The 23601-nt window shown below is 57.8% G+C and overlaps 1 protein-coding gene and 1 long non-coding RNA gene across 3 annotated transcripts; both read right to left on the minus strand.

Annotated features, from left to right (window-relative positions):
- Positions 1-1776: 1776 nt before the first annotated feature.
- PDCD6 (programmed cell death 6) lies at positions 1777-20251 on the minus strand. 2 transcript variants are annotated; one of them, XM_044234533.1, is made up of 6 exons: positions 20094-20251; positions 19299-19360; positions 11226-11270; positions 9952-10104; positions 5148-5257; positions 1777-2346 (listed from the first exon to the last, which is right to left on the minus strand). In XM_044234533.1, the coding sequence occupies exons 1-6, from the start codon at positions 20186-20188 to the stop codon at positions 2248-2250; spliced, it is 564 nt and encodes a 187-aa protein (XP_044090468.1). In that variant the 5' UTR covers positions 20189-20251; the 3' UTR covers positions 1777-2247. The 2 variants fall into 2 exon arrangements, with proteins under 2 accessions (XP_044090468.1, XP_044090458.1); XM_044234523.1 differs by having other exon boundaries at positions 9946-10104.
- On the minus strand, positions 18047-19292 carry LOC122896383. Its single transcript, XR_006382408.1, has 3 exons — positions 18652-19292; positions 18370-18509; positions 18047-18243 (listed from the first exon to the last, which is right to left on the minus strand). It is a non-coding gene; the product is annotated as an uncharacterized LOC122896383 (long non-coding RNA).
- Positions 20252-23601: the final 3350 nt, after the last annotated feature.

Below are 23601 nucleotides of genomic sequence, written 5' to 3' on the forward strand. Positions count from 1 at the left end.
GTGGGGCACCTGGGTGGCGCAGCTGGTTAGGATCCAGATGTGATCTCAGGGTTATGGGATTAAGCCCTGCTCCAGCTGTGCTGAGCCTGAGGCTGCATAAGCCTCTCTCTCCCTCTGCCCCTCCCCCCGTGTTCTCTTTCTCCCATGATCTAATATGTAAATACTACAAATGGATACTGATAAACACTAATAAAATAATTCTAAGTATTTAGAATTCTAATAAAATATATTGCAGTAAGATGTATCTTCAAAAGTACACACACACACACACACACATCCCACACCTGAGCACCTCTGCCCACAGCACACACCTGAGTGCATCCTGGTCACCAACCTGAGTGTATCTGTACCGCACACCAGAGAATGTCAGTAGTGTACCTGACTGTCTACACCACATGCCTGAGCGTATCTACCGTGCACTGGGGTTTCTCTTCCCCGTACTGTGAGGTACTAAGAAGCCCACACTTTCTTTAGAGGAACAGCCCCTCCTTCCTAACCAAAGAACATGAGACCCTTACCCATCCCCACTCACATCATTTCTTTGCTAAAATTCTGCTTTTCCTTCCCCGCCCAGACCCAGGAGCGCAGGGCTCATCACACATTTACACAGTTCCCTCTCCGTGGCTGACACAGCGAGGGAACAGGTCTCTCGGAGTCCACTGTGTGGCCTCTATGGAGCTTAAACACAGCTGTGCACCGGGGGCAGGTGCCTCGCCAAGGCAGAGAGCTGCTCTGTGGCCAGCCTGAGACGGGGTCTGGGTGCAGAGAGAAGGGAGGGGCTCCCGCGTGCACATGGCGCAACGCGGCAAGGCTGATGGGAGGCCCTACAGGCCATCCTCACTCCAAGCCTGAGGTCTTTGCAGGCCTGGGTCAAGGGAGAAAGGAGGGCAGCATCTTCCAAAGGCACCTCTTGTAGCCACGACGTAGGGAAGGGGAGCGGGCGGGCAGCAGAGGGGTGCATGTCTTGGGGGTGAGGACATTAGCTGGGAGACACTGAGCTCAAGATGTCTAAGGGAACCCAGAGAGAAGCCACCTGAGCGCCTGAATGTGTGGCTTTGGGCCTGACAGCCTCTTGGGAGTCAGCATTCAGGATGTGGTGTCAGACGGTGTTCATTGAAGTAGAGCTTGGGGTCACATGCTGATGCCTGGAGACGCACCGAACGGGGGCAGAAATCCCCAAAGACACCTCCCCGTGGGCCATCCCCTGCTGAGCTCACAAAGCCGCCCACGACCTCACAGATTCAGAGTCTTTACCCCCACCCTACATACTGTCGTCAGCGGTGTCCTGACCTCTCTAATCAGATCCCAGGCAAACCCAGACGTGGCCACCTCCTAACCAGCACAGGCCCCCAACGAGACCCCGTGGGGCACCGATTTCAGATGTCCCAGACCCACTTATAAATCCCTAAACACCCATCTGCTGCCCCCAATTCTGGTTTAGGGAAGCACACTTAGGAGAGGGAAGAGGCAGAAAACAGCTCAAAGTGATGCCCATGAGGGAGAGGGTGGAGCGGATGGCCCCGCCAGCTGCCTGCACCCCACCTTCACGCTGGGAAACACAACTGGCAGGTCATCGCAGGACAGGCCTCGATCATCGTAAATGGCAGAAACCCACACACTTCCAAACCTAATCTGGGTTTCTACGTTCAAAGAAGTCTTCATGAAATTTAATCTAACTCCTGTGACAAAGGACAGAGTACCCTTGGGATTCCCTTCAGAGGAGTCGGGTGGGCACCCAGAGGACTCCCACGTGTGCGCGTCTGAGGCAGCCCGGGACAGGGGCGCATCTGCTTTATTGCTTATGCTGCATATCCAAACAAATACAATAAACCCTGTCTTAAAAATGTAAGGCACATGAAAGCCTTTGTGCAATTCCGGATTAGTTTTAAATTCCTATTGGCTAATGACAGTATTTCCCCTATAGACCTGGAGCCATCTGGAAATGACCGTGATGAAGTTTTTGCATGCAGAATACCTGAAACATTATTGCCTCTTACCTCATGGCACAGCTGAACAGCCTCAAATCAAATGTATGTATGTGAATAATGATTACAACCATGGTTACATTTGCAAAAACCTTCCCAGCTTATCCACATATGTACAGTCGGGTCCCCAAATGTTAATTATATAAAATCTAAAGGAAGAAGAACAGTATCTTGCTGCATCTGTGTCCTGTTTCCTTCAAGGGAGATTTGGCATCTTTAGTCTTCCTTCCACAAGTCCTGCCGCTATCCGCAAAGGCCAGTGTTATACGATGCTGAAGACCATGGACAGATACTGCTCATAGGACACCTGAATCCAGCCGTCCTGATCCGTATCGTAGCGCCGGAATATATCGGTCAGCCTCTGGGAGAGAGACAACAGGCAGTTAGATATGTATTAAACAGAACGAATGAAATGCACCTAGCAAGAAGATGTTTAGAAACGGAAGTCACCCATGTCTCCAGACCCCCCAAGCCCTGATGGAGAGCTGGGCAGGGAGGCACGGGTGGGTGACCCTGAAGACCCTCAGGCCTGTCCATCACGGAGGGCGCTGCGGCCTGGTGGGACAGCAGGGGGAGGGAGGATGAACGCGGGAAGCTGGGTAAGAGGTCAGGGGGTGGGCTGTAGCCCCAACTCAACGATACAGCCCCGGCCCTGGTCTCCCAAGTGGTCCAGGGCTGAGCCGGGGTCCTCCCTTCCTACTCTAAGACCAACCTCGTGGGGGCTCTTCCTCGAATGCTCACCACCGCTCTGGCCACTTGCCACCGAGGACACAGGGCAACCAGCCTGGACTCGGGCCCCTCCCTTACACACAGCAGGTGCAGGCCCAGACAGACCATGGGAGGTGGGTCTCCTTGTACCGGCCTCAGGGTCTGTCCTGGCCACCCCACCCATCCAGAAGGCTCTGCTTTAGTCTGTTCACAAGCTCGATCCCCCCACAGCAGGTCAGGGGCAGAGGGAAGAACCCTGCACCCAGCAGCAGGGACAGCCAGATGAGGGCCACCCCAGGTGAGGGGCACCAGACAAGCACAGCAGGCCTGAGACTCCTGCGTGACGAAAGGCAGCAGAATACAATTCCTCAGGACAGGAGCGGAAAACAGTGCCCAGTTCACGGTGAGAGCAGGCTGGAGCCCGGCCCTCCTGCAGCAGGTGAGACGGGGTGCCTGACCCAGCCGACCGTCTGCTCGGGCGTTAGCCGGGCCCTCCCAGCGTACATGAGACACTGCAGTTGCACCAACTACAAAAACACCGGCGGCAGGGAACTCCCCGGCGGTGGCGGCGGCAGGGAACTCCGGCTGAAAGAGCAACGGGCAATTCTTCTTCGCACTTTAGTTGTATTTTCTAGTTTCTACAGATTTTCATGTTCTTTTGCAAAAAATCGTTTCTTTTTGTAGAAAAAGACAGATGAAGGAAAATATTTTGGGGGGTGTTTTATTGTGGCCTGCAGCTTTTCTCTGTCCTGTGTTGAGGGTCACTCGGGAAGGGTGGGTGGACCAGGGACCGGCAGGCAGGCCTCCGGCTCAGCACGGAACCCCACGGCCGTGGCTGCTGCCTGACAGACACCCTCCTGGAGGGGCCGATCCTCGGCCTTGAGGTGTGCGCAGGCATTAGGCAAACTTCTCGTGGGACTCGGATCGCCTTACCTCGGTTACCGAAAGTCTATACTCGATGACCTCGGCTTGAGAAGAAATGAAAGGATCAGGTGTTTCCTCACGGGACACAACCTCAAATGAAAACTCTAACCCAAGAGCACCTCCGACGCAGGCAACGAGACTTCCATGCTGCAGCTCTCCTCAAGTGTTCAGACACCACTGCCAGTGGGGTGGGGTGGGACAGGCAAGGCTCTCCCCATTTCGGGAGCCGAAGCTCAGACGTTAACAGAGCTGGCTCTCCGGCGAGGCCTCAACAGCTGGGCTGGGCCGTTCCCAGGCTCACAGTACTTAGCCGGCCACAGAAAGTTCACTTTCACTCTCATGGGAAAAAAATCCCAAGGAAGTTTCTCAGAATTCCAAATTATATTAAAAAATCTCAGGCTATTCACATTTCTCTGGGACTCGAAAGCCGACAAGATGGAATCTGTGGGACAGTAAGGGCCTGGGGTGTTCGGGTCACAGAGGGAGGACATCAAACCGTCCGCCAGCACGTAGCTGCGGAGTCTGAGGGACGGGCACACCAGTCCGTCCTACTTCAGTCTGTTTTTTTAAAAATCTGTCACAATGAAAATCTGTCGTAATAAAAACTTGGAAAGCCAGCGAAGAGCTTATCAGTTCACTGCATTTCTAAGCCTAACTCTGTGTAACCCGGATCCCGACCTCGACACAGGAGCAGGGGGCCTGCGCGGGCCCAGCGGTGCCGGTTCGATCACCCCTGCCCTCGTCTCTGGGAGGGGCATTCGTGCCAGCAAATGCACCAAACTCCCGCAGGTACAGAAGCAAGACTGTGGGAGGGAAATGGCGGTGCTGGGGTCACTGGGACTACTGGGACCCACGATCTCCCGTCCTTGGGGCTCCCCTCACACAAAAGGCAGGGCACAGTCAACATCGCGACGGAAAACTGACCCATTTCCTCGGAATGAAAACACAGCAAAGGTAGCAGAGTATACACGCAAATAACCCACTCGACTTAGAAAAGGTGACCTCATCGGAAGGGACCTTGAACACAGGGTTGGGAGATGATCCCTGGAGCAGCTGAAACCCACGTAACTACTAACAGCTTTCCGCTGACTGGGAGCCTTCTCAATAACAGACTAACAGTCAGTTAACACTTGTTCTGTACGTTATGTGTATCATGTACGTATTCTCACAATAAAGTAAGCTAGAGAAAAGAAAATGTTATTCAGAAAATTGTAAGGAAAACACATCTTCGGCACTATGCCATACTTATCAGAAAAAGTCTGCCTGCGAACGACTGTGTGGCTGGGCCGTACGTCGTTCAAGGGTCAGTGGCACTTCCACCGGGAGAAAGAACTCTACTGGCCACAGCCCCCTGAACAGACTAGCAGCTCCTCCACCGCCAAGACTAACCTGCATACCCTCTGCAGCAGACACCAGTCCCTCCAACTGCTAACTGCAGAGCGGCACCCTGCCCTCTCTCTCTGCTTCCGCGGCTGCGCCCCGCCTGCTGCACTGGCCAGAGCACGGTGAGCCCCCACGGAGCCCCGTTACCTGCAAGACGATGCAGCCCTGGATGAAGTCGTCAAAGGCGATCTGCCCCCGTCCTTGTCTGTCAAACTTTCGAATGAGGATGTCGTGAAATTGGTCGGACAGCCGGTACCCTTGAAGAGGAGAATGAGGGTGAATGGAGGAGGGCCAGGAGAGTGGACGCTCCCATCAGCCCCCACGTCCTCCTTCCGACAGGCCCCACAGCCTCTGACGTCAGCAGATGACAAATGATGGAGGCAGGGGTGGGAGACACGAGGCGCAAACTCGTTCTCATGCCCTCTGGGACCACACCCCCACCCGCAGTCCCGTGAACGGCCGGCGGGAAGACACCCACCTTCCTGGAAGGGGAGCGCTCCCCGGGGGCCAGCGCTCGCAGGCACCGCAGTCACAGCTGTGAGCTCACTCGTTTGCATCACGTGTACTCACCCCACAGTGCTGCACCCCTAAAACCATCCCGCAGGGCAGCGCAGTTTCCTTGTGAGGTTTTCATTTTACAGATAGTTTCATTTTACATGTGAAAGAATGCCTCACTGGAGGCTTCCAAATAAACACAATGTAAACTCAGGGAAAGAGCTGACCCACTGTCCCACACGCCCCTCTAGGAATCAGCAGGGACATCCGGGAGGGAAATACCACCAGGAGCCAGGCAGCCTCCTCAAGTTCATAACCACTCAAGGGCCCTCGAACGTTATGACAAAGAGTCACTGATTCCACCTTCAACTAACTGAGTGTCTTGAAAAGGTCTCCAGCAGGGAGGTGGTTCTGAAGACACGGGGACACAGCGGCCACTCGCCCGTGGGACACCCCTCGGGGCCACTCTAAATACTACTTCCTTCCCTCCTAATCTCACTACCTGTGTGACTGTGGTGTCCTTACTTATTCAGGAGACAAGATCCAGGGGCCAAAATAATTTTTACTGCTTTTCCATCCTGTTGAAATCTTTGCGAGGACACATGTACACCTATTACCTGAGTGAATTACACAGTTAATGATTGCAGAAATACTTACTTTTCTAAGAAAGAGACTCAAACATGCACACACAGGACAGTCCCTTCCGGAGTGGTCAGCATACCCTGTGCATCTGTGACTTAAATCCATACCCCCTGCCAGTGAGAAGACAGGATCCCTGACTCAAAAAAAAGAAAGGCAGCAGGTCTGGGACAGGAGTCCCCTGTGGACAGGTAAGGAAGCAGCCCAGGCTGGTAAGGGCGGAGATCATCCGGGTGGAGAGAGCAGACACCAGCCATCGCCGTGGCGTTTCCAGCCCAGACCTAACCCTACAGGACGGACCACCACAATCCCTGCAGACCAAGGAAGCAACTTCTATCATCCCTGGGATCAGCTTCCGATTCCCCTGGTCCTCAGTATCACTGCAGCGAGAACCAGACCAACACAAGTCAGACTAGAAAAATGAACGATGAAGAGAGACATTTACATGAGAAGCAAAATCTTCTCTAAGAGTTTCCATCAGTGAAAGTGAAACATCAGCCTCATCAATTAAGAGGAGGTGCCCTCTGGCAATGCACATCAGAGCCCTGAGAAGGTGGCTCACACGTGTCGGAATGGTTGTGATCGGAACGGCTGAAACACCACATGCCGGCCAGAGTGTGGAGAAGAGAGAGGCCCAGGCACGGTGGGAAGCCAGATGGGCACAGCCACCCCCGGACACAGTATGGGCACTCTTCAGAAAGCTAGCAACGGAGCCAGCACGTGATCCGGTAATCCTGCTACTGGGATTTACCCCAAGAAAACGAACACACTGATTCGAAAAGGCATCTGCGCCCCTCGTTCAGCGCAGCACTGCCTCCAGCAGCCAGGGTACAGGAGCAGCCCATGGGACGACGGACTGAGGGACTGAGACCTTGCTGCTGGCGGCAGTGGGGATGGACCCGAGTGCATCAGCTCAATGAAATGAGAGAGACAAATACCAGATGATCTCACTTCTGTGCGAAATCTAAAAATAAACCGAGCAAATGAAACAGAACCAGACTCGTAAGTGCAGAGAACCACCAGTGGCCAGAGAGGAGGCTGGGGCAGGTGAAGCAGCTCAAGGGGACTGAGAAGCGCCAGTTTCAGATTGTGAAATAAGTCTGGAGGTAAAGCACAGCATAGGGGACAGATGCGTAACGCTGTGGGAGCACTGTACGGTGACAGACGGTGCCTGCACAAGCCGCAGCCAGGGCTGAGAACAACTGACTTACGTCAACTGCGCTTCAGTTAAATGGGAAAAAAAAAAAAGCAGTGCCCCCGTATGCTGCTCCCCCAGCCTGTGACCCCGGTCGGGACCGGCCCTGTCAGCCTGGACATGCAGGCACAGGACCACACCCTGAGCTTAGGAGAGCAAGGTTCTCTCCTGACAACTAACAAGCACAGGAAGAGGAGACATCAGAGACATCAGAGCCTGCTCCCAGCACCCCGAAATGACGACACACCTTCCCAAGCCTGGACGCTAACCAGGGACCTCTCTGCAGGGCACAGAGACTGCAGCAAGGGGCAGACCTGGAACGGGGCATCGGCCCACGTCTATAACCAGCCACGGCATGAAAAGGCTGGGGGCTGCCCGCGGACCTGCTGGGACCCTGGGGCAAACGGGCTGCTCATTTTTAAGGTGGGTCCGAGGCACTGATGTGGTGAGCAAACGACCACACGCGGCAGGGACGCGAGTAAAGCGTGTTGGGGGGACACCGCACGGGCCTCGCACTCCTTGGCCCGCGACGGAGGACAAAGCAAATGCAGCACCGAGCCGCTAACGGCTGCGAGGCGAGGCGACTGGAGGGAGGGCCGTCCACTTCGGTGACGCTTCCATCAGAACACACCGAGCTGGCCTGGCGAGGGGGGCTGCCCGTGCCTCACCCTCCCCACAGCGGGGACTGCGCTGCGTGGGGGCAAACTCCTCACGCGCTTCCGTCCTTCGGCTCTCTGCGCCTGGCCCACGGTGCCTACGCGCCCGGAGTTTAGAAAAGGGATACGGGAGCTCCGGCAGCCAGCGTGTGGCCTGTGGGAGTCACCCGGTGCGGCCGGGGCCGAGCAGGAATCCTCACTTCAGTTCCTACTGGAAATCTGCTCCCATTACTGCCACGGAAAGGACAACAATGTCCCTTCTTGGCGGAAGGTCTCAGAGACCACGAACCAGTCCCAGGAAGAAACTGGTTAGAACGGATGGAATGCGGTAGCAGAGTATTTACTTTCTCCAGAAAACGTCTGGAAGTCAGGGAAGAGCCCGCGTCACCCAGCCAGAGAGGCTGGCCATCTCCTGACCACAAGGGGCTGCCCCATGACCTCCACGACCCTGAAGCCGCAGCAGGGACTCAGGAAGCCAGAGAGGCCGGGGCACTGCCCACCTCAGAGCTCCCGCCATGAGCTCTAAGGACCCAGAGGGCCACTGGCACAAAGAGAGGCCTCTGGGCCTGACAACGTTCATGCCATCCGTGTTCCCTGAAACCTGAGGTCACTTATCTGGTGTAATTCACAGGACCCAGGTTCCTCCCACGCTGTCCTCAGCCCGGCCAGGCCTCCAGCTCCTTCCGGCCCTTCTGTACAGCCCTATCGTCCCCAGCCTAAGGGCAGAGCAAAGTCAGCTGTGTTCCCAGTCCCAGCGCAGAGAACCTGAGGTCAAGTCCTGCCCTAACCCTGACCCCCAGCTAGTGTGTGATGTGGGAACACAAGCTTCCTATGGAGCGCCCGAGCCGCTCCCTGAACACTAGAGGATTCCTGAGGCAGGAAAGGAAGAGAAAGAGAAGACCACAGAGTGCCTGCCCCACGGAGAAACGGGAGAAGGGTAGAAGTTACAATGCGTTAACAGAAGAACTAAGATGTACTTTGTATTATTAAAACTCAAGATACCCAGAAGTTCATTAGTACATTATAATAAAAATGTAGTACGTTATAGAAAAAAATAGGGCCCTATAAACTAATTTGCCTGGTTTTTTCTAAAAGGTATTCCTAAGCAGTCTTTAAACAAAATGTAGCAGGAGTTTTGTAATAGGGCCCCGGTAAAGGGGGCTGAGTGAGATCATCCCAAACATGCCAGAATTGGGGTGTAATTCCCACGAGCCTTGGACAAGTCCTTCAAGTCCGCCCCCTCTCAGACCCCTGCACCAGCATCAGAGGCCGGCTGACACACTCAGGAAAGGCTGTGCAGATACTGCTGGTGACACGGCACACGCGGGGGCACACGCACTTGAGAACGGGAGCTGGCACGCCCACCCACGCCGTGCCCGAGGCAGCAGCTGGCACTGCCGCTTACGGAATCACGTCTCACACGTACAGAAGATCTTGCCGTGTCTCGTGACGTGTCACAAATAAGCTGCCTGAGTTTACTGTCACTTATTCACGTGAAACTGTTTCCAAAGCCACCGCATTCTCAATGTACGTGTCCATTTCACAAACGATAGATGATTGCATAGCCCGTATCTCATTTTGGATGGGAAAAAAAGCACATAAGGTCTCCATGTCAAATATAAGCCTTCATGATAAAAACAATATCAAAGTATAAATCTGAATGTCTGAGAATTTCCTAGTTAAAAAAACAGTAAATCGAGGGGTGCCTGGGTGGCTCAGTGGGTCGAGCATCTGACTCTGGATTTCAGCTCCGGTCAGGATCTCAGGGTCATGGGCCGGATCCCCAAGTCAGTCTCCGCACTGGACATGGAGCCTGCATTAGAGTTTCTTTCTCCCTCGCCCTCTGCCCCCGCCCCACTTAAAAAAAAAAATCAGTAAACTGAACCAAGTACAAAAACAGTAATGGCACCCAATGACCTCCAAAATGAAATGTGCTACACAATCAAGATAAGTGAATTACCAAAACCTGAGAGTGCTTGCTTGAGCTCGTTCTTGTCGATCATCCCGGAGTTGTCCCTGTCATAGGTGCGGAAGACGTTCTGCCAGTCTGTGATGTACTTCCAGACGCCCGTGAACTCCGTGAAGTTCACACCGGCCTTGTTCTCCCGGTCAAACATGGCTGAGAAGAAAGGAACGTGAGGGGTTCGCAGCCGCCGGCCTCTCTAGGTTGGTGGGCAGGGAGCTCAGTGCCCGCACGGCCTCCCCCGCGCGTCCGTGGAGCCAGCCCGTGCTCAGCCAGCGGATGCCCGCGAGCAGCTCAGAACACGCCCCTGCCCAACGGGAGGGCTGGGCCTCCTCTGCCAGGTGGTTACCCAGCCGCAGCCCCCAGCGCGCGTCGCACAGCGGCGAGGCACACGGTCAAGAGGAACACAGCGGAGGAGCCCCGAGACACCGAATGCTCGACGGGGAAGTAGCGGCCCCCGACACGCGATGCCGAGGGTGCTCTTGCTTCGTCAGAGGGACCGGAGCTCCGGAGCCAAGCGGGAGGCTCTGCCCTCCCTGCACTTTGTTCAGCTCCTTCCCTCTCCAAGAGGACCTACAACCGCCCGTGCAGGCCCACGCCACCGAGAAAAAGACTCCACTGGCTTTACATTCTTGGTTTTTTTCAGTAGGACCCACTTTTCATTAAAAAGATCACTCTGGGGCGCCTGGACGGCTCGGTCAGTTAAGCCTCCGACTCCTGACCTCAGGCCGGTCACGATCTCAGGGCTGTGGGATCCGGCCGTGCTGGGCTCTGCGCCTGGCAGGGAGTCTACTTCTCTCCTTCTCGCTCTCTCCCAAACACATACACATACACGTACATAAATAAATACATTTTGAAAAAAAATAAATGAGCCTAAACCAGGTCCAAATATGAAGGAACCTGTAGCTGCATTTACGTATGATGGCAAAATGGCTTAAACCTATGTAAAAATTCCATCCGTACTCCTGCTACCAAGAAAGTGACAAATCGCTTGGTCTGTCTTCACACGTGGGGAGCAGAACGAGACAGGAGCGGTCTCGGCTGCTCAGAAGCACACCGTGACTCAGCGGAGGCTCACGTACGGGAAAACTCCGGTCGGAAACAGCACCGCGGTTTCCGCCAGTCGACCACCGTGCAAGACGGGGACGGTGTGTGACGTGCGCTGGTGCTGCGTGAACGCGGACCCTTCAGAACCGGGAGCTCCAGCTCAAGTGCTCGCTGGGAGGACAGGGCAAGGGGCCATGGCAGGACAGGGGTCTGCCTGCACCTTTACTTACAGATGATTGACCGGACAGTCACGGGGTTAAACGGAGTCCACGTGCCTGAAAATAAATGACAGGAAAGACAGTCAGCGAAAACCGTTCTCGCAGCAATCTCTAAGATTCCCGTCTGGAACAGCAGCAGCTAAGACGGTCACCCGCTACTCAGGGAGACCTGGGCACCTCGGTTCTCGGCAGGGACACTGTCTCCAGGGGACGTTTCTGGTCGCCGTGACCACTGGGGGCTGTGAGCATGTCGTCGCCGGCGTCCCATCCGGCGCTGTGCAGGCGTCCCTCAGGCCCAGCAGACGTACCCGCAGAGCTGCTGGTAATGATGCGAGGCCAGAGGCTCGCTCTTGTTCGCTACATAAACAAGACCCGGTTGTACAGTATTTTTTTTCCAGCGTGGATCCCAACAAGGGGCCTGAACTCGCGACCCTGAAGATCAAGACCAGAGCTGAGCTCAAGCGTCGGAGACCGAGGCACCCAGGCGCCCCGGTTTTACCGCACTTGAACACGCGCTCTGTCTTCCAGGACTGCGGCCGGCAGGTAGGCGAGCAGCTTTCCAAAACCCCACCATAAAACGAGGCCTTAAAAACGGTGTCCTGAACTACAGCCTGAGCACGGGGCGTCCGCCGACAGCGGGACGGCGGAGACGCCGCCAGGCGCCTGTTGCGAGGGGCCTGCTGCGTCCTACAGAACCGCGTGCCCACGGACAACGAAACGGTCCGCGGATGCCTTTATGCCCCAAACCTGCTTTCAGAGCGATTCGTACCATTATCGATCTCTGGACCCACTAGAGACAAAGTACGGAAATATTTTTAACGTGGAGGGAAAGCAGCGTCTCTCCCACACCCACGGCCGTGGACGCTCCTGTTTCCTCGGACGTATGGAACCGTCTTCGCGCCCCTCTCCGCGCCCCCGACACAGACGCACCCCCTGACCGCACGTGAAGCGGCCTCAGGCTCCGGCGCACCCGGCCTCCCCGGGAGCAGGCGGGCGGGTCTGCGGGGCGGCCCCGGGCCATGCCCCCTCCACTCGGGGCTTCTCTGCTCCTCGAATGTGCCTCCCGGCGCGCGCCCTCCCCCAGCTCCCCGCCAGCCGCAGGAGCGCCGTGGCCCCGGGACCTTCCCGGAGCGCCCCTGCTGAATCCGGCGGCTCTGCGGGTGCAGGCGACACAGGACCTAGTGAGGACGGCTGGCCCCGAGGGCAGGGCCACCCCTGCGCCCGCCGCCGGCACAGCCGCGGGGAGGAGCAGCGTCCGAGGCTCTCGCCGGCTGTGCGGCGCGCGGGGAGGGGGGCGGGCACCGGGCCGCATGTGAAGCTCCCAGGACAGCCCCCACCATGACACAACCCGACGGGCAGGAAAATCTGGAGCACGGAGGGGGCCCCTTCTCCGCCGTTTGCTTTTCGCTCCTTCCCACCGGGCCCTGCGAGCACCGAACCGTGCCTCCGCGGGACACGGGCCGGCGCTGACTGGAAGCCCCAGGAGCCCGGGGCACCTGCTGGAGGCTCTCCCTGGCCCTGCACCCCGGCCTCCCCTTCCCGACACAGGCTGCCGAGCCCCCCGCGAGGGGAAGTGAGGGACGCCCCGCAGCCCGCCCGCCCGCGAGCAGAGGCCTCAGGGGCCGTGTCTGCGAACGCCGTGGCCGGAGACGTTTGAAACAACAGCGACACAAGCGCCCCGTCCAGTACCGCGCAGACCCGAGCGCGTGGTGCGGAGGCCCGGGGCCACCTCGACAGCCTGCGGGAGCGCCCGGAGAGGGGGCATCCCTGAGGTGACCCAGGGGAGCCGGCGCCCGCGCCGGAGGATTCTGAGGGCGGCAGGGGTCCCGGGCTCGGGAGAGCAGCCCGTCATCCCGCGCCGCGTCAGGACGCCGAGGCTGCCCTCGGGCACGACACCCACGGTGTGCGGCTCCTCCGCGCACCCTTCCTGTCACCCACACGGGGCTGCACTCTCCAGGGAAACCAAGGGGTGACAAGAGGCAGCAGTTAAGGACTGGCTATCACGTGCAGGTCCCGGGGCCCGTTGGGACACGTCGTGTCCCGTGCAGTGCGCCTCAGACGCGCCCGAGTCAGCCGGGGAACCCGAGCGCTCTGCAGAAGTCTTCTGGAAGAAAGCACGGCTCAGGGCTAACACAGCTCCCTGAGAACAGGGCACACTACACCCCCAGTGACCCTCCAGCCTGGATTTTCTGGACCATCCCTGGTTTCAAACATTCCTGTCTGCCCTTCCCTGACACAAACATGGCTGGATGTCAGAAGCGCTCGGTTGGAGAACGTTCTCGTCAGGTTTCTACTCGGGAATACGGGATCACTGTACCTACAAGTCCTGCTTTAATTTCATCTCAAAGAGCTAAAGAAGACAGAGGCCTGACTGTCAGTGTAAACCCCGTACGCTGTTCTCGCCCACGCCTTGAGAACGGTGCCCCGGCTCTGCGGGGCGACCCTAAGCAAACGGCGCCCGCCGGGGGAACCATCCGTAGCTGCTGAGGAGGAGACCGTCCCCACCAGGGACACTACTGCGTCCCCTCTCTACCCTCAAGCACACAAATGACTGCCGGACTCCCCATTCTCAAGGGGAAAAGTCCATTCCGCTCTGGGATAACGTAGTCTTTCCACCCTCCAAAGAGTTTTTTCTTGAAATTATGTCCTGTTAACCACAAGCGTAAACAGTGGGTTCAGTGAGGGCTGAGGGTTACGACTCATGACACCCAACATTTCCACAACTGAGATACCGAACTACTCGAAATCTTTCGGGACAAATAAACAAGTAAGTAAATAAATAAAATTTTAAAATAAATAAAAAAATTAAAATCAGACTTTTTTAAAACATCATCACTGGTGATGTCTTTCCACTTCACTTCATCAGACCAGGAACTCCCAGCCTTGCTGGGCTTTTCTGCCCAAAGAGGTGAGGCAAGGGCTGCAGGCTTGGCCACAGGGCACTTGGTGCACAGAATCTGCAAGACTCTGGTTCAGCAAAACTCCACACTTCTCCAGTTTTCTTCAACTACAGCTTCAAAGAGCAGGACCAGAAATACGGCCTTTCCGAAAAGCAATCTAAATCCTGACCATCAGCATTCAAGATGCCCATACCCTTGACATGATCCATGTCAGCTCTAGAAACTGGCTCTATGAAATCTGGGGTCAAACCACTACAGTATTTACACTGATGAAAACGAGACACAATCTAAGGGACGATTAGTGAAACTCCGTAAGCTCAGTCCAGGCGGACACACTGCCTCCCGGTTCTGTACCAGGCAGATGCGGGATCCAGTGGACTGGGGCTTGGCTCGAGGGGGAAAAGGATCTAGACTTCCTGTCTTCCGGTCTTTACACCCAAAGTGCAGTGCACCCAAGGTCACAGAGTAACCTGTCAGCAAAGCCAAGTCCACCAAATCCTAACTCTCTCTGGCTTCCATCTAGAAGTCCGGCGCGGCGTGTTTCCGGAGAGAGCAGACAGGTCAGGCTGTCCTCGGCGTCGAGAACGCCCTCAGCTCCATGACTCACGAGGACTCCAGCGCTCAGGCTGTCACAGAGAAAGGACAGAGTCAACTCCACAGGGAAAAGGCACCAGGAGGAGTCCCGTGGTCACCAGTGCTGTCCAGAATGTGCTTCCTCCGCCAGCTCCGAGTTTTAAGGACAAACACCCAGTCACGGCCACCAGGGAAGCTCCCGCGTCTGGAGTCCAGGCTCTCTCCTGGGAGTCCCTTGTGGAAGCTCCAGAGACCCAGAGGGAAAGCAGGTGTTTGCCGTAAGTCAGACTGTTCGTACCGACTCCCGGGCAAGTGGCTGTCGCACAGCTCCAGGCCGCGGGTGGACAAAACACGCTTCTCAGTCTGCGCGTCCAGGACGCAGCCAGCCCTCCCAGTCCCTCCTGGGAAGCAGCAGGCTGTGAACAACGGGGGCCTGCTGAGCGGCCCTTCCCCAGGCGCAGGCAGAAGGGAGCTGAGCGGGCATCGTTAACCACCCAGCAGCACGCGCAGCAGCGAACACCCTCGGCCCCAACACCGGGCCTGTGGGGCGGGAGCAGTGACGGGACGGGAAGGCCGGTCTGCAGGGAACCCTCGGCTTATACGGTCTGATTTCCCTTCATTTCTTAATACGGAATCCCCAGGACAGCTGGAACTCTACTCTGATAAAAATATCTTAACAACAATATATGAACTATTATCTTTTAACGTACAGGTATAAAAAACGTCTCCACAAAAGTACCTACATAGGTTATATGAGGGCAAACCTGCAGAGGGACAAAAAAAGAAGCTTGAGCAAAATTAAATTCCTGCAATTCCAAAAAAGAGCATGCAAGGTTTAAAAAAAAAAGGTACCAAACTGAGATAGTTTATGGTGTCCTTCCAACAGAAGGCAAGAGAACAGTCTTCTTCTGTCTTTCTTCATACCCATTAACCACACACCCCCCCGAGAGCAGTTTCAGAAGCCTTCCTACGAAACAAGTCTTATAAAGGACTCAGTGTATGGGACCCACAAGGACCCTTTCGGAGCGGTTTCACCTACATTTCAGGGAGAGCACACAGGCACAGACTTAATTCAAGTGAGAAACCACGCAAGTCTGAACTTCAGTTTTGCCACCAGTAACACACTAAGTAAAGCAACGTCCTGGAATAGCCTAGTATTCCAGGGCTGATACGAAAACAGAAGCCCAATCCTGGGAGAAAAATCCAAAGTCAAAATAAGGTCAGTTGCATCAGCTCCCGCAGGGAAAGAGGACAAAGACGGGCCCACCTGGTGGCTGGCTGGTTTCTGCGCACAGACCACACCTGCACACAGGAGCCCTGCCTGGCCTTCTGTCAGGAAGCGGACAGTCTAGTGGCCAGAGGCAGCTACAGTGGTGGTGGCCACACGGAGCAGACCGCAGGGTGTCAAGGACAAGGCACAATGCCACAGAGGTTCAGCAGCAGGGGCAGGCACATGCCTCCAGGCAGAAAATCTGGAACTCAGGACGGACACGGCTCCAGGTCACACCAACAAAAGGCAGGCCCTCTGTGCGGAGGGAACCCATGCAAGGGGTGGACACCCCATGGACACAGGTGGGAAGACACTGGGGCTCAGCGCGCTCTGAGAGCCTGGGAGAAGCCAGCCCCCAGCCCGACGCAAGCGGAAGGGCCGAGGGTGCCAGCAACACGCGTCTGCGTCTAGATCCTGGCCCTACAGCTCGAGAGCCAGAAGGGGTAACGGGGCCAACAACACTACTCTGTGAACCGGCAGCACCGGTAACTCGCTTTACTGCAGAAAGAACATGATGAAATTTATAAAGTAGAACAAAATCAAGTAAACTGTAATCACGCTGGATGGGAAGAGAGAAGCAGGAGGATCAGAAACGAAGAGATCTAAGACCAGGTCGGTAAAACTGACCTCTCAAACTTCTATATAGTGGCAAGCCACCAATTTCAATTTTTTAGCAGCTAATCTGAAGAGGAAAATGTAATTGGTTAAAAGATTCAGGGTCAATAAGATATGTAAACAAAACACGTCAAAACAGCCACCACGATGCCTGGAACAGGAGAGGCCTCGTGCTCCCCGGCAGGGGCGAGACGGCTGCGTCCCAGGCAGAGGGCGTGCTGGCTGCGGCGCGGCCTCCCGCTCCGGTTAGCGTGGCCACCTGCTTCCGGCCAGCTCTCACACGCCTCCAGCAACAGCCGAGGGAGTCCCACGGGGCCCCTCGACACAGGCGTCTGCAGAGGCCACTGAGACAGTCCGACCCACTTGCCGGTGGCGGTAACCAGGCGCTGACTTCCAAGTATCTCAGCACCGGTGAACAAAACATCCTCTTGGCAACTGTTAACATTCCCTCTTTCAAAGAGGTTCCTGGTGGGTATTTAGTAGGAGCCGAGCTAAGGATTACGTTCTGATGGTGACCCATCCGCTTTCTCCACCAGCTGAAGAACTAAGGGCAGCACCGACACGCTCGAGTGAAAACCCAGGAGCCTGACCCGACAGGTCAGACTCCACACCCCAGGGCTCCAAGAGCAATGCTGACCCGAGACGAGGTCTGTCCAGTGCCCAGCAAAGGGCCCACCTCAATGGGCACTCAGTAAGTGGAACTACCGTCACCACCACCCCTGGAGCTGGCTTCCTGGGGTCACAGGCCAGTCAGTACTACATGCTTAGCTGACCACACTGAACCCTGCTACGTGCCAGGCGCTGTACCAAGGACTCTCTCTCCATCCCCCACCCAGAAAGGTCAAGTCCTTGCCCAAGGTCATATTCTGAGAACTGGCAGAGCCAGGACTGAAATCCAGACAGAAACCCCCGGGGTGGACACATCAGGCCAGTGAGGTCAGAGTGTGACCATCACCCCAGTGGAGGTTTCACACAAACCCCAAAGCGGGTGGTGCTCTCAGAACTTCAAGCGGACAGACAAAAGAATGTCCAAATGGGTCGTAGAGAAGAACTCAGCGACGCGTGACCCTGAGGGCACTCTCAGTGCAGGGTCCGCCCTCTTTAACCCACTGAGCCACCCAGGGGCTCAGGGTCTGCCCTCTTTAACGTAGGACGTGAAGACATCCGTTTGGTCAATGATTACAGTATTTTTTTTGTTTTCTGAGAGAGAAAGAGAGCGCGCACACTTGTGGGGGTGGGGGGGCTCGACCTCACCGCTCTGAGATCATGACCTCAGCCGAAATCAAGAGTCGGACATTTAACCGACTGACACACCCAGGCACCCACACTTAGAAAAAAAAATTTTTTTTAAAGATTTTATTTATTTATTTGACAAGGAGGGAGCGAGAAACACACACACACACACACACACACAGGGAACAGAAGCAGGGGGAATGGGAGAAGGAGACGCAGGTTCCCGCAGAGCAGGGAGCCCAACGCAAGGGCTCGATCGCAGGACCCTGGGATCCTGACCTGAGCCAAAGGCAGACGCTCAACGACTGAGCCACGGAGGCGCCCCAACACTGAGAAAGTTTTAAGCCACATTTGCCAGATCGTAGCCTGCTGGGTTCCAGCTTGTTTTGACATCTTTCTAGTAACCCTGTCTTCTACTCCTCCAAGTGTAACTCAAGCCCTGGAGACACAGAAATGGAAAGGGGTTAAGAAAAGCGAAGACTCGAGAAGGCACAGTCGTCAAACAAGAGTAAAGAGCTTCCCGAACGCGGCTACATGAACCCGCGTGAAGTCACACGCCAGTTACCTGTGGCCGCGGGAGAGACAGTGGGAGCGGAAGGCAGGAGCACCCACCGCTCTTTGCGCGTAGGACCCTGCAGATGCAAATCCTGCACTTCACGCGCATCACGAGGCAACAGAGGCCGAGCCCAGGGGCCCGGAGTGGGCCTGCAAGGGTGAGCGTCCTCCTTTAGGCGCCCCATAGGCAGCACCGGGAGGCCGCTGGGCGTGCTCCCTCTCCCTGCAACATCCGCCCGCTTCCCGCTCACAGAAACGACTCTTAGACACCTTAGAACCAACCCCTTTCTACCTTAAACGGCCTCTGGAACAAGCTACAAATCAGGACTCAGAAAAGACAGTGGCACCTGAGGATCTTCAAAAAGGGCAACCCGGCCGGTATCTGATGAAGTCCAAGTTCTCAGACGGTACCTGCGGGGGAACCGGCGGAAACCAGCCCCCAGCACCGCACCGCAGAGACGGTCTGGATCCCCGTCTGAACACCGCGTTTCCCCCAGGGATGAGGCCAGCTTCCCACCATCCCACTGCCGGCGCCACTCCTCCAGCGACCCACTGTCTTCCCCATGGTGCCCCAGCAGCCTGATGAGCCTCTCCGGAGGGCTCACGAAGACGGACCCGCTAAGAACCGCCGCGATCTTCCAGGCACCCGAGGCGGATCCGCGGTACAGAGCCAAGCGCCGTCCTTGCCTGAAACCCGCGCCCGAGCTCCGCTCCTGAGGAAGTGCTTCCCGCACGCGGCCCAGCGCAGCAAAGCTCCTGGAGGCGGAGGCGGAGGCGGAGGCGGAGGCGCCTGGGGAGACGCTCCGCGCAGCCGCCGCCGCGCCGGGTCACCGGCCGGAATCCCCGCCCGCACTGGAGAAGGAAGCGACTGGCTCGGGCGGTCAGGCCCCGCGCTCAGGCCCCGCGCGCGGCAGAAGCCCGGCCCGCGGCCCCACTCACCGTTGGAGAGCGCCTGCTGCAGCTCGCTGTCCGAGATGACCCCGCTCCGGTCCTTGTCGACCCTGCAAAGCCGAGGCCGGTTAGCTGGGGGCCGAGGGCGCACTTAACCGCGTCAGCCCTGCTCGGCGGAGGCAGCTGCTTCCCACGGACCGTGCCCCGGGCTCACCCCCGCCTTCTGCTGGGGCTCCGTCCCGGGCAGTCCGCCGGCCACCGGGTGCGCCGGCCACCGGCCCGCGCGTCTCCCCAGGGAGAACCATCGTCTCCCTCCTCGCACTTCCCAGGCCTTGCTCCTCGGTCGTCCCGGGCGGCCCGAAGTCCGCCCACGCCAGCCTCTCTCCTGCCCCGGACAAGCCCGCTCCTGGCCGCGAGTCGTTCGAGGCTCCCGCGGAGGGCGACCCCGGACGAGGGCGACCCCGGACGCTGAAACCGTCGCTGCCGCCAAGAGCGCTGCCGCGTCTGCGTCTCCGTCCGCCTCCCGCCAGCGTCCCCCGAGACCCTCCCGGAGCCGCCCCTCAGCCGCGGGCTCCTGGCTGCGGCGGGGCGAGGGGGGGAGGCCGCGACCCCCGAGCGACTGAGGCGCCTCCGCAGGGCCCCGGCGGGAGGGAGGCGCGGGAGTGCGGGCGACGGAGGCCGGGGAGAGACCCAAGGGAGCCGGGAAGAAGGCCAGGGCGATGGGAGGCCGCGGGAGGCCCGGGGAAGCCGGGGAGGAAGCCGGGAAGGAGGCCGGGGGAGGCCGGGGAGGGAGGAGCGCAGGCCAGGGAGCCCCGTAAGCGCCCGGGGGGCTCCGGGCCTCACCTCTGGAAGACGTTCCACAAGAAGCTCTGGTCCGGCAGCGCCGCGCCTCCAGGCGGGCCGGCCCCGGGGCCCGGGCGGTACGAGTAGGCGGCCATGGAGCCAGACGCTCCGCTGGGCTGAGGCTCCCCGGGAACGCAGGAGGCCCGGGGCGGCTCCACTTCCGCCTCCGCGGGGCAGGGCCCGGCGCTCACGTCACTTCCGGGGGGCACCGGAAGGCGGTGTCTCCCCACGGGCGCCTCCGGCCGGTTGCTAGGCGACGCCGGGGCCGCGGCTGTGCGCGTGCGCGCGGCGGCCGCCTCCAGACTCGCGGAGCCGCGGACCTGAGTCCCGAAGGCGCTGCTCTCCACCGTGTTTAATTCGCTCGTGGGAGCCAGCGCGGCCGGAGGGAAGAACGCGCTGCCCCTCAGCGGCGGCCCGGCCTGCGGGGGAGCCCCTGCGGCGTCCGGGCGGCCGTCGGGGCCGGGGCACGGCGGTGGAGGGTCCCGCGGGGGGCGCCCCCGAGCACGCCCCGGCCGCCAGCTGGCCGCCGTCGGGGAGACCAGGGCTCCCTCCTCCCCAAGGAGTCCCCGAGTCTCTGGAACTTTCCGCAGCTGCGCTGGCGGCTTCCAGGCTCGTCCGCGGACCGTCTCCCGCCCCTGGCCCCGCGGCTGCTCCGACCCCGCGGCTGCTCCGGCCCCGCGGCTGCTCCGGCCCCGCGGCACCAACGGGCGCTCGCGACGCTGCTTGCAGGGACGAGACTCGTCCCCGGCGGCCTCGGGCCCCGGGCCGGCCGCGCGCTCCCGCCGCTGTGCCCCTAGACGGTGCCCCTGGACGGTGCCCCTGGACGGCCACGGCCGGCCACCCGCGCGGCCCAGGAGCAGCTGCCGGCCCGTGGCGCCGGGCGTGCCCGCGGGGGGCACGGGGTGTGACCGCGCGTGGTCTCAGGCCGGGCTCGCGGCCGGCTGCAGAGGTCACGCCTTCCTGATGGGCGAGCCGGGCGCCCGAGGCCACACGGGCCGGGACGTGCCAGCCCAGGCCGACCTGGGCTGCCCTTCCCTCAGGCTCCTCGAAGGAACAGGGTCGCCGGGAGACAAGGGTTGGAGAAGGTCCTGCCCCTCCCCCGCCAGCGTCTGTCCGCGGACGTCCGGACCGTCCGGAGGGCTCCCGGCAACTCGGGCCTGGGCCGACCCTCCCTCCCCCTCGGCCCTCATCTGACGCGCCTGTGGCTGGGCGCGTCCGGCGGGAGCGCGGCGGGCAGGTCCCCGCTCCCGCGCCTCGGCGTCAGGGCAGGACGGAGCCTTGGAGGCCGCCCCGAGCCGCTGCCAGGGGAGGGGAGGGGAGGGGAGGCCTGTGGCCTGGACGGCCTCGGGGGAGACCGCCTGCTTCCACCGGAAAGAGGCAGATGGTGCCTGCCGAGTTCTGCGGCGTCCGTCGCTGGCCGCTGGCCGCTGGCCTGCCTTGGGACTGGGCTCCCTCTCCCCAGGTCTGTCGCTCCAAGCGGACGGCGCGCGCCCGGCCGGAGACGAACGACAACGCCGCGCTCTTCCTCGCGTGGATATTAGCCCGGGATGGGTCTAGTGTCGGGCCGGGGAAAATGCCTTTTCTTACCCTTAGAATCGTTCTAGACGTTGGCTCTTCCTGGGCGCTGGTGTCCCCGCACTTCCCAGTCCACCCTCTTGTTCATCTCGTCTTTGGCATTTGGTAAACCCTCAATAATCGTCAGATGGACGACCGCGGAAGTTCTGTGTCCACACACACACACCCCTTGTGTGTATCCACACTAACAGCCTTCCCTCTGAAGCCACTTTGATTCGTTATTTGTGCCATAGGTTGTCATCAGGACCGCCAGTGGCTTGCACTGGGACACCACATGCTAGACACCTTCACTGTCCCTTTCCCTCCTAGACACTCCGGTGCAGAAGTCTAGGAGACAGACCCAGCTGTGCCCAGGCCTTCCCCTCCTTTCCAACCATTGTTTTGTCAGACTTCAGTAGGAAAGAGAATGACTTGCCACTATTTAACTCAGGTGTCCTTTTAGTAGTGCCCGACTTACCTATGTGCTGCTGAATAGGATACCAGCGAGGGTCTTCACTGGCATCAGCCAACCAAATTTCTGCAATGATGCAACTGCTCTGCTGTCCCGTGTGAGAGCCGCTGGCCACATGGGCCTCCTGAGCACATGAAATGGATCAAGATGACTGGGGAGTGTAGTCTTGAGCTTTATGTGATTTTGGTGAACTTGAATAGCTATGTGGTTATGGCTAATGCCATGGACTGTTTATTATTATTATTATTTTAAGATTTTATTTATTCATTTGACAGAGATCACAAGTAAGCAGAGAGGCAGGCAGAGAGAGGGGAAGGGAAGCAGGCTCCCCGCTGAGCAGAGAGCCCGATGCGGGACTCGATCCCAGGACCCTGAGACCATGACCTGAGCCGAAGGCAGCGGCTCAACCCACTGAGCCACCCAGGTGACCTTGCCATGGACTGTTTTAAGAATATTGTACTGTATCTTTTCTGGTTCTTTTGGTCCATATTAAAAATTATCCACATTTCTCTAGTCAGTATCCTAGTTTTTTACCTTGATGCACATTAAAAAAAAAAAAATTACCTGGTCTGTCAATTACTCTAATACATGGGTTCTCTTAGAAATCTTGAACACACACTGTATAAAAATTTCCAGTATGAAATATTCTGTCCCATAGAAACTTGCATCTCCAGACCACCTACTCCCCAGTGGTTTTCTTGGTTTCAGCATGTTCATGAACGCGGTCTGCAGGTTGATTTTTGGTTGAGAAGTAGCAGACGTAAGGCCACTGCCCTCAATTACTTCTTTGAAACCGGTCGGCCCCTCTGTCATCTTAGCATGCTTCACACACCTGCCTTTGCCAGCTTTTCATTCATTGTCCTAACACGTAAGTGATGCTCTTGATGCCCGTATTTATCCTCCGGCTTCTGTAACATTCTTTGGCCAAGCTTTGTTTCATCTGCTGGTTCGGATGGAGGTCCGAGGTGGTCATCTTTCCGCCTGTTATTCTCTTCTGAAAATCCTCTCCTTCAAGTTTGTTGAACCACAGCATCCCCTGCCAGTGGTTTTCAAACGGTGGTCCCTGAACACACTACAAATGCAGATTCTCAGGACCACTCCCAGGACCTCCTGAACCGGAAGTCCTGGGTGGGGTCAGGAATTATTCAACAATCCCTCCAGGCGACGCTGATCCACAGGCAAGTTCCGGAACTGCCGCTTCCAGTCGGCGACAAGAGAATTAGGCACAAACAAGTCAGAGGCCAAAGACTGGGAGCAGCGGGCAACAGCCAAAGAGGACGGCTGCCACGAGCCACTCCACAGTCTCCCCTTTATCGGATAGAAAACAGTAGCCAACAGAAGGATCGATGAAGGTCAAAGGTTAGTCACGTCTTGCAGGCAAGCAAGGAGGAGGATCAAGTTCACAGTCAAACAAGCACATTCACCTAACGGGCGCTTCTCGGAAAAGGAGCGAGAACGGCAAAGGGCAGCAGGCGGTTTTCG

Source organism: Neovison vison, chromosome 1, assembly GCF_020171115.1.
Source record: "Neovison vison isolate M4711 chromosome 1, ASM_NN_V1, whole genome shotgun sequence".
Lineage (NCBI taxonomy): Eukaryota > Metazoa > Chordata > Mammalia > Carnivora > Mustelidae > Neogale > Neogale vison.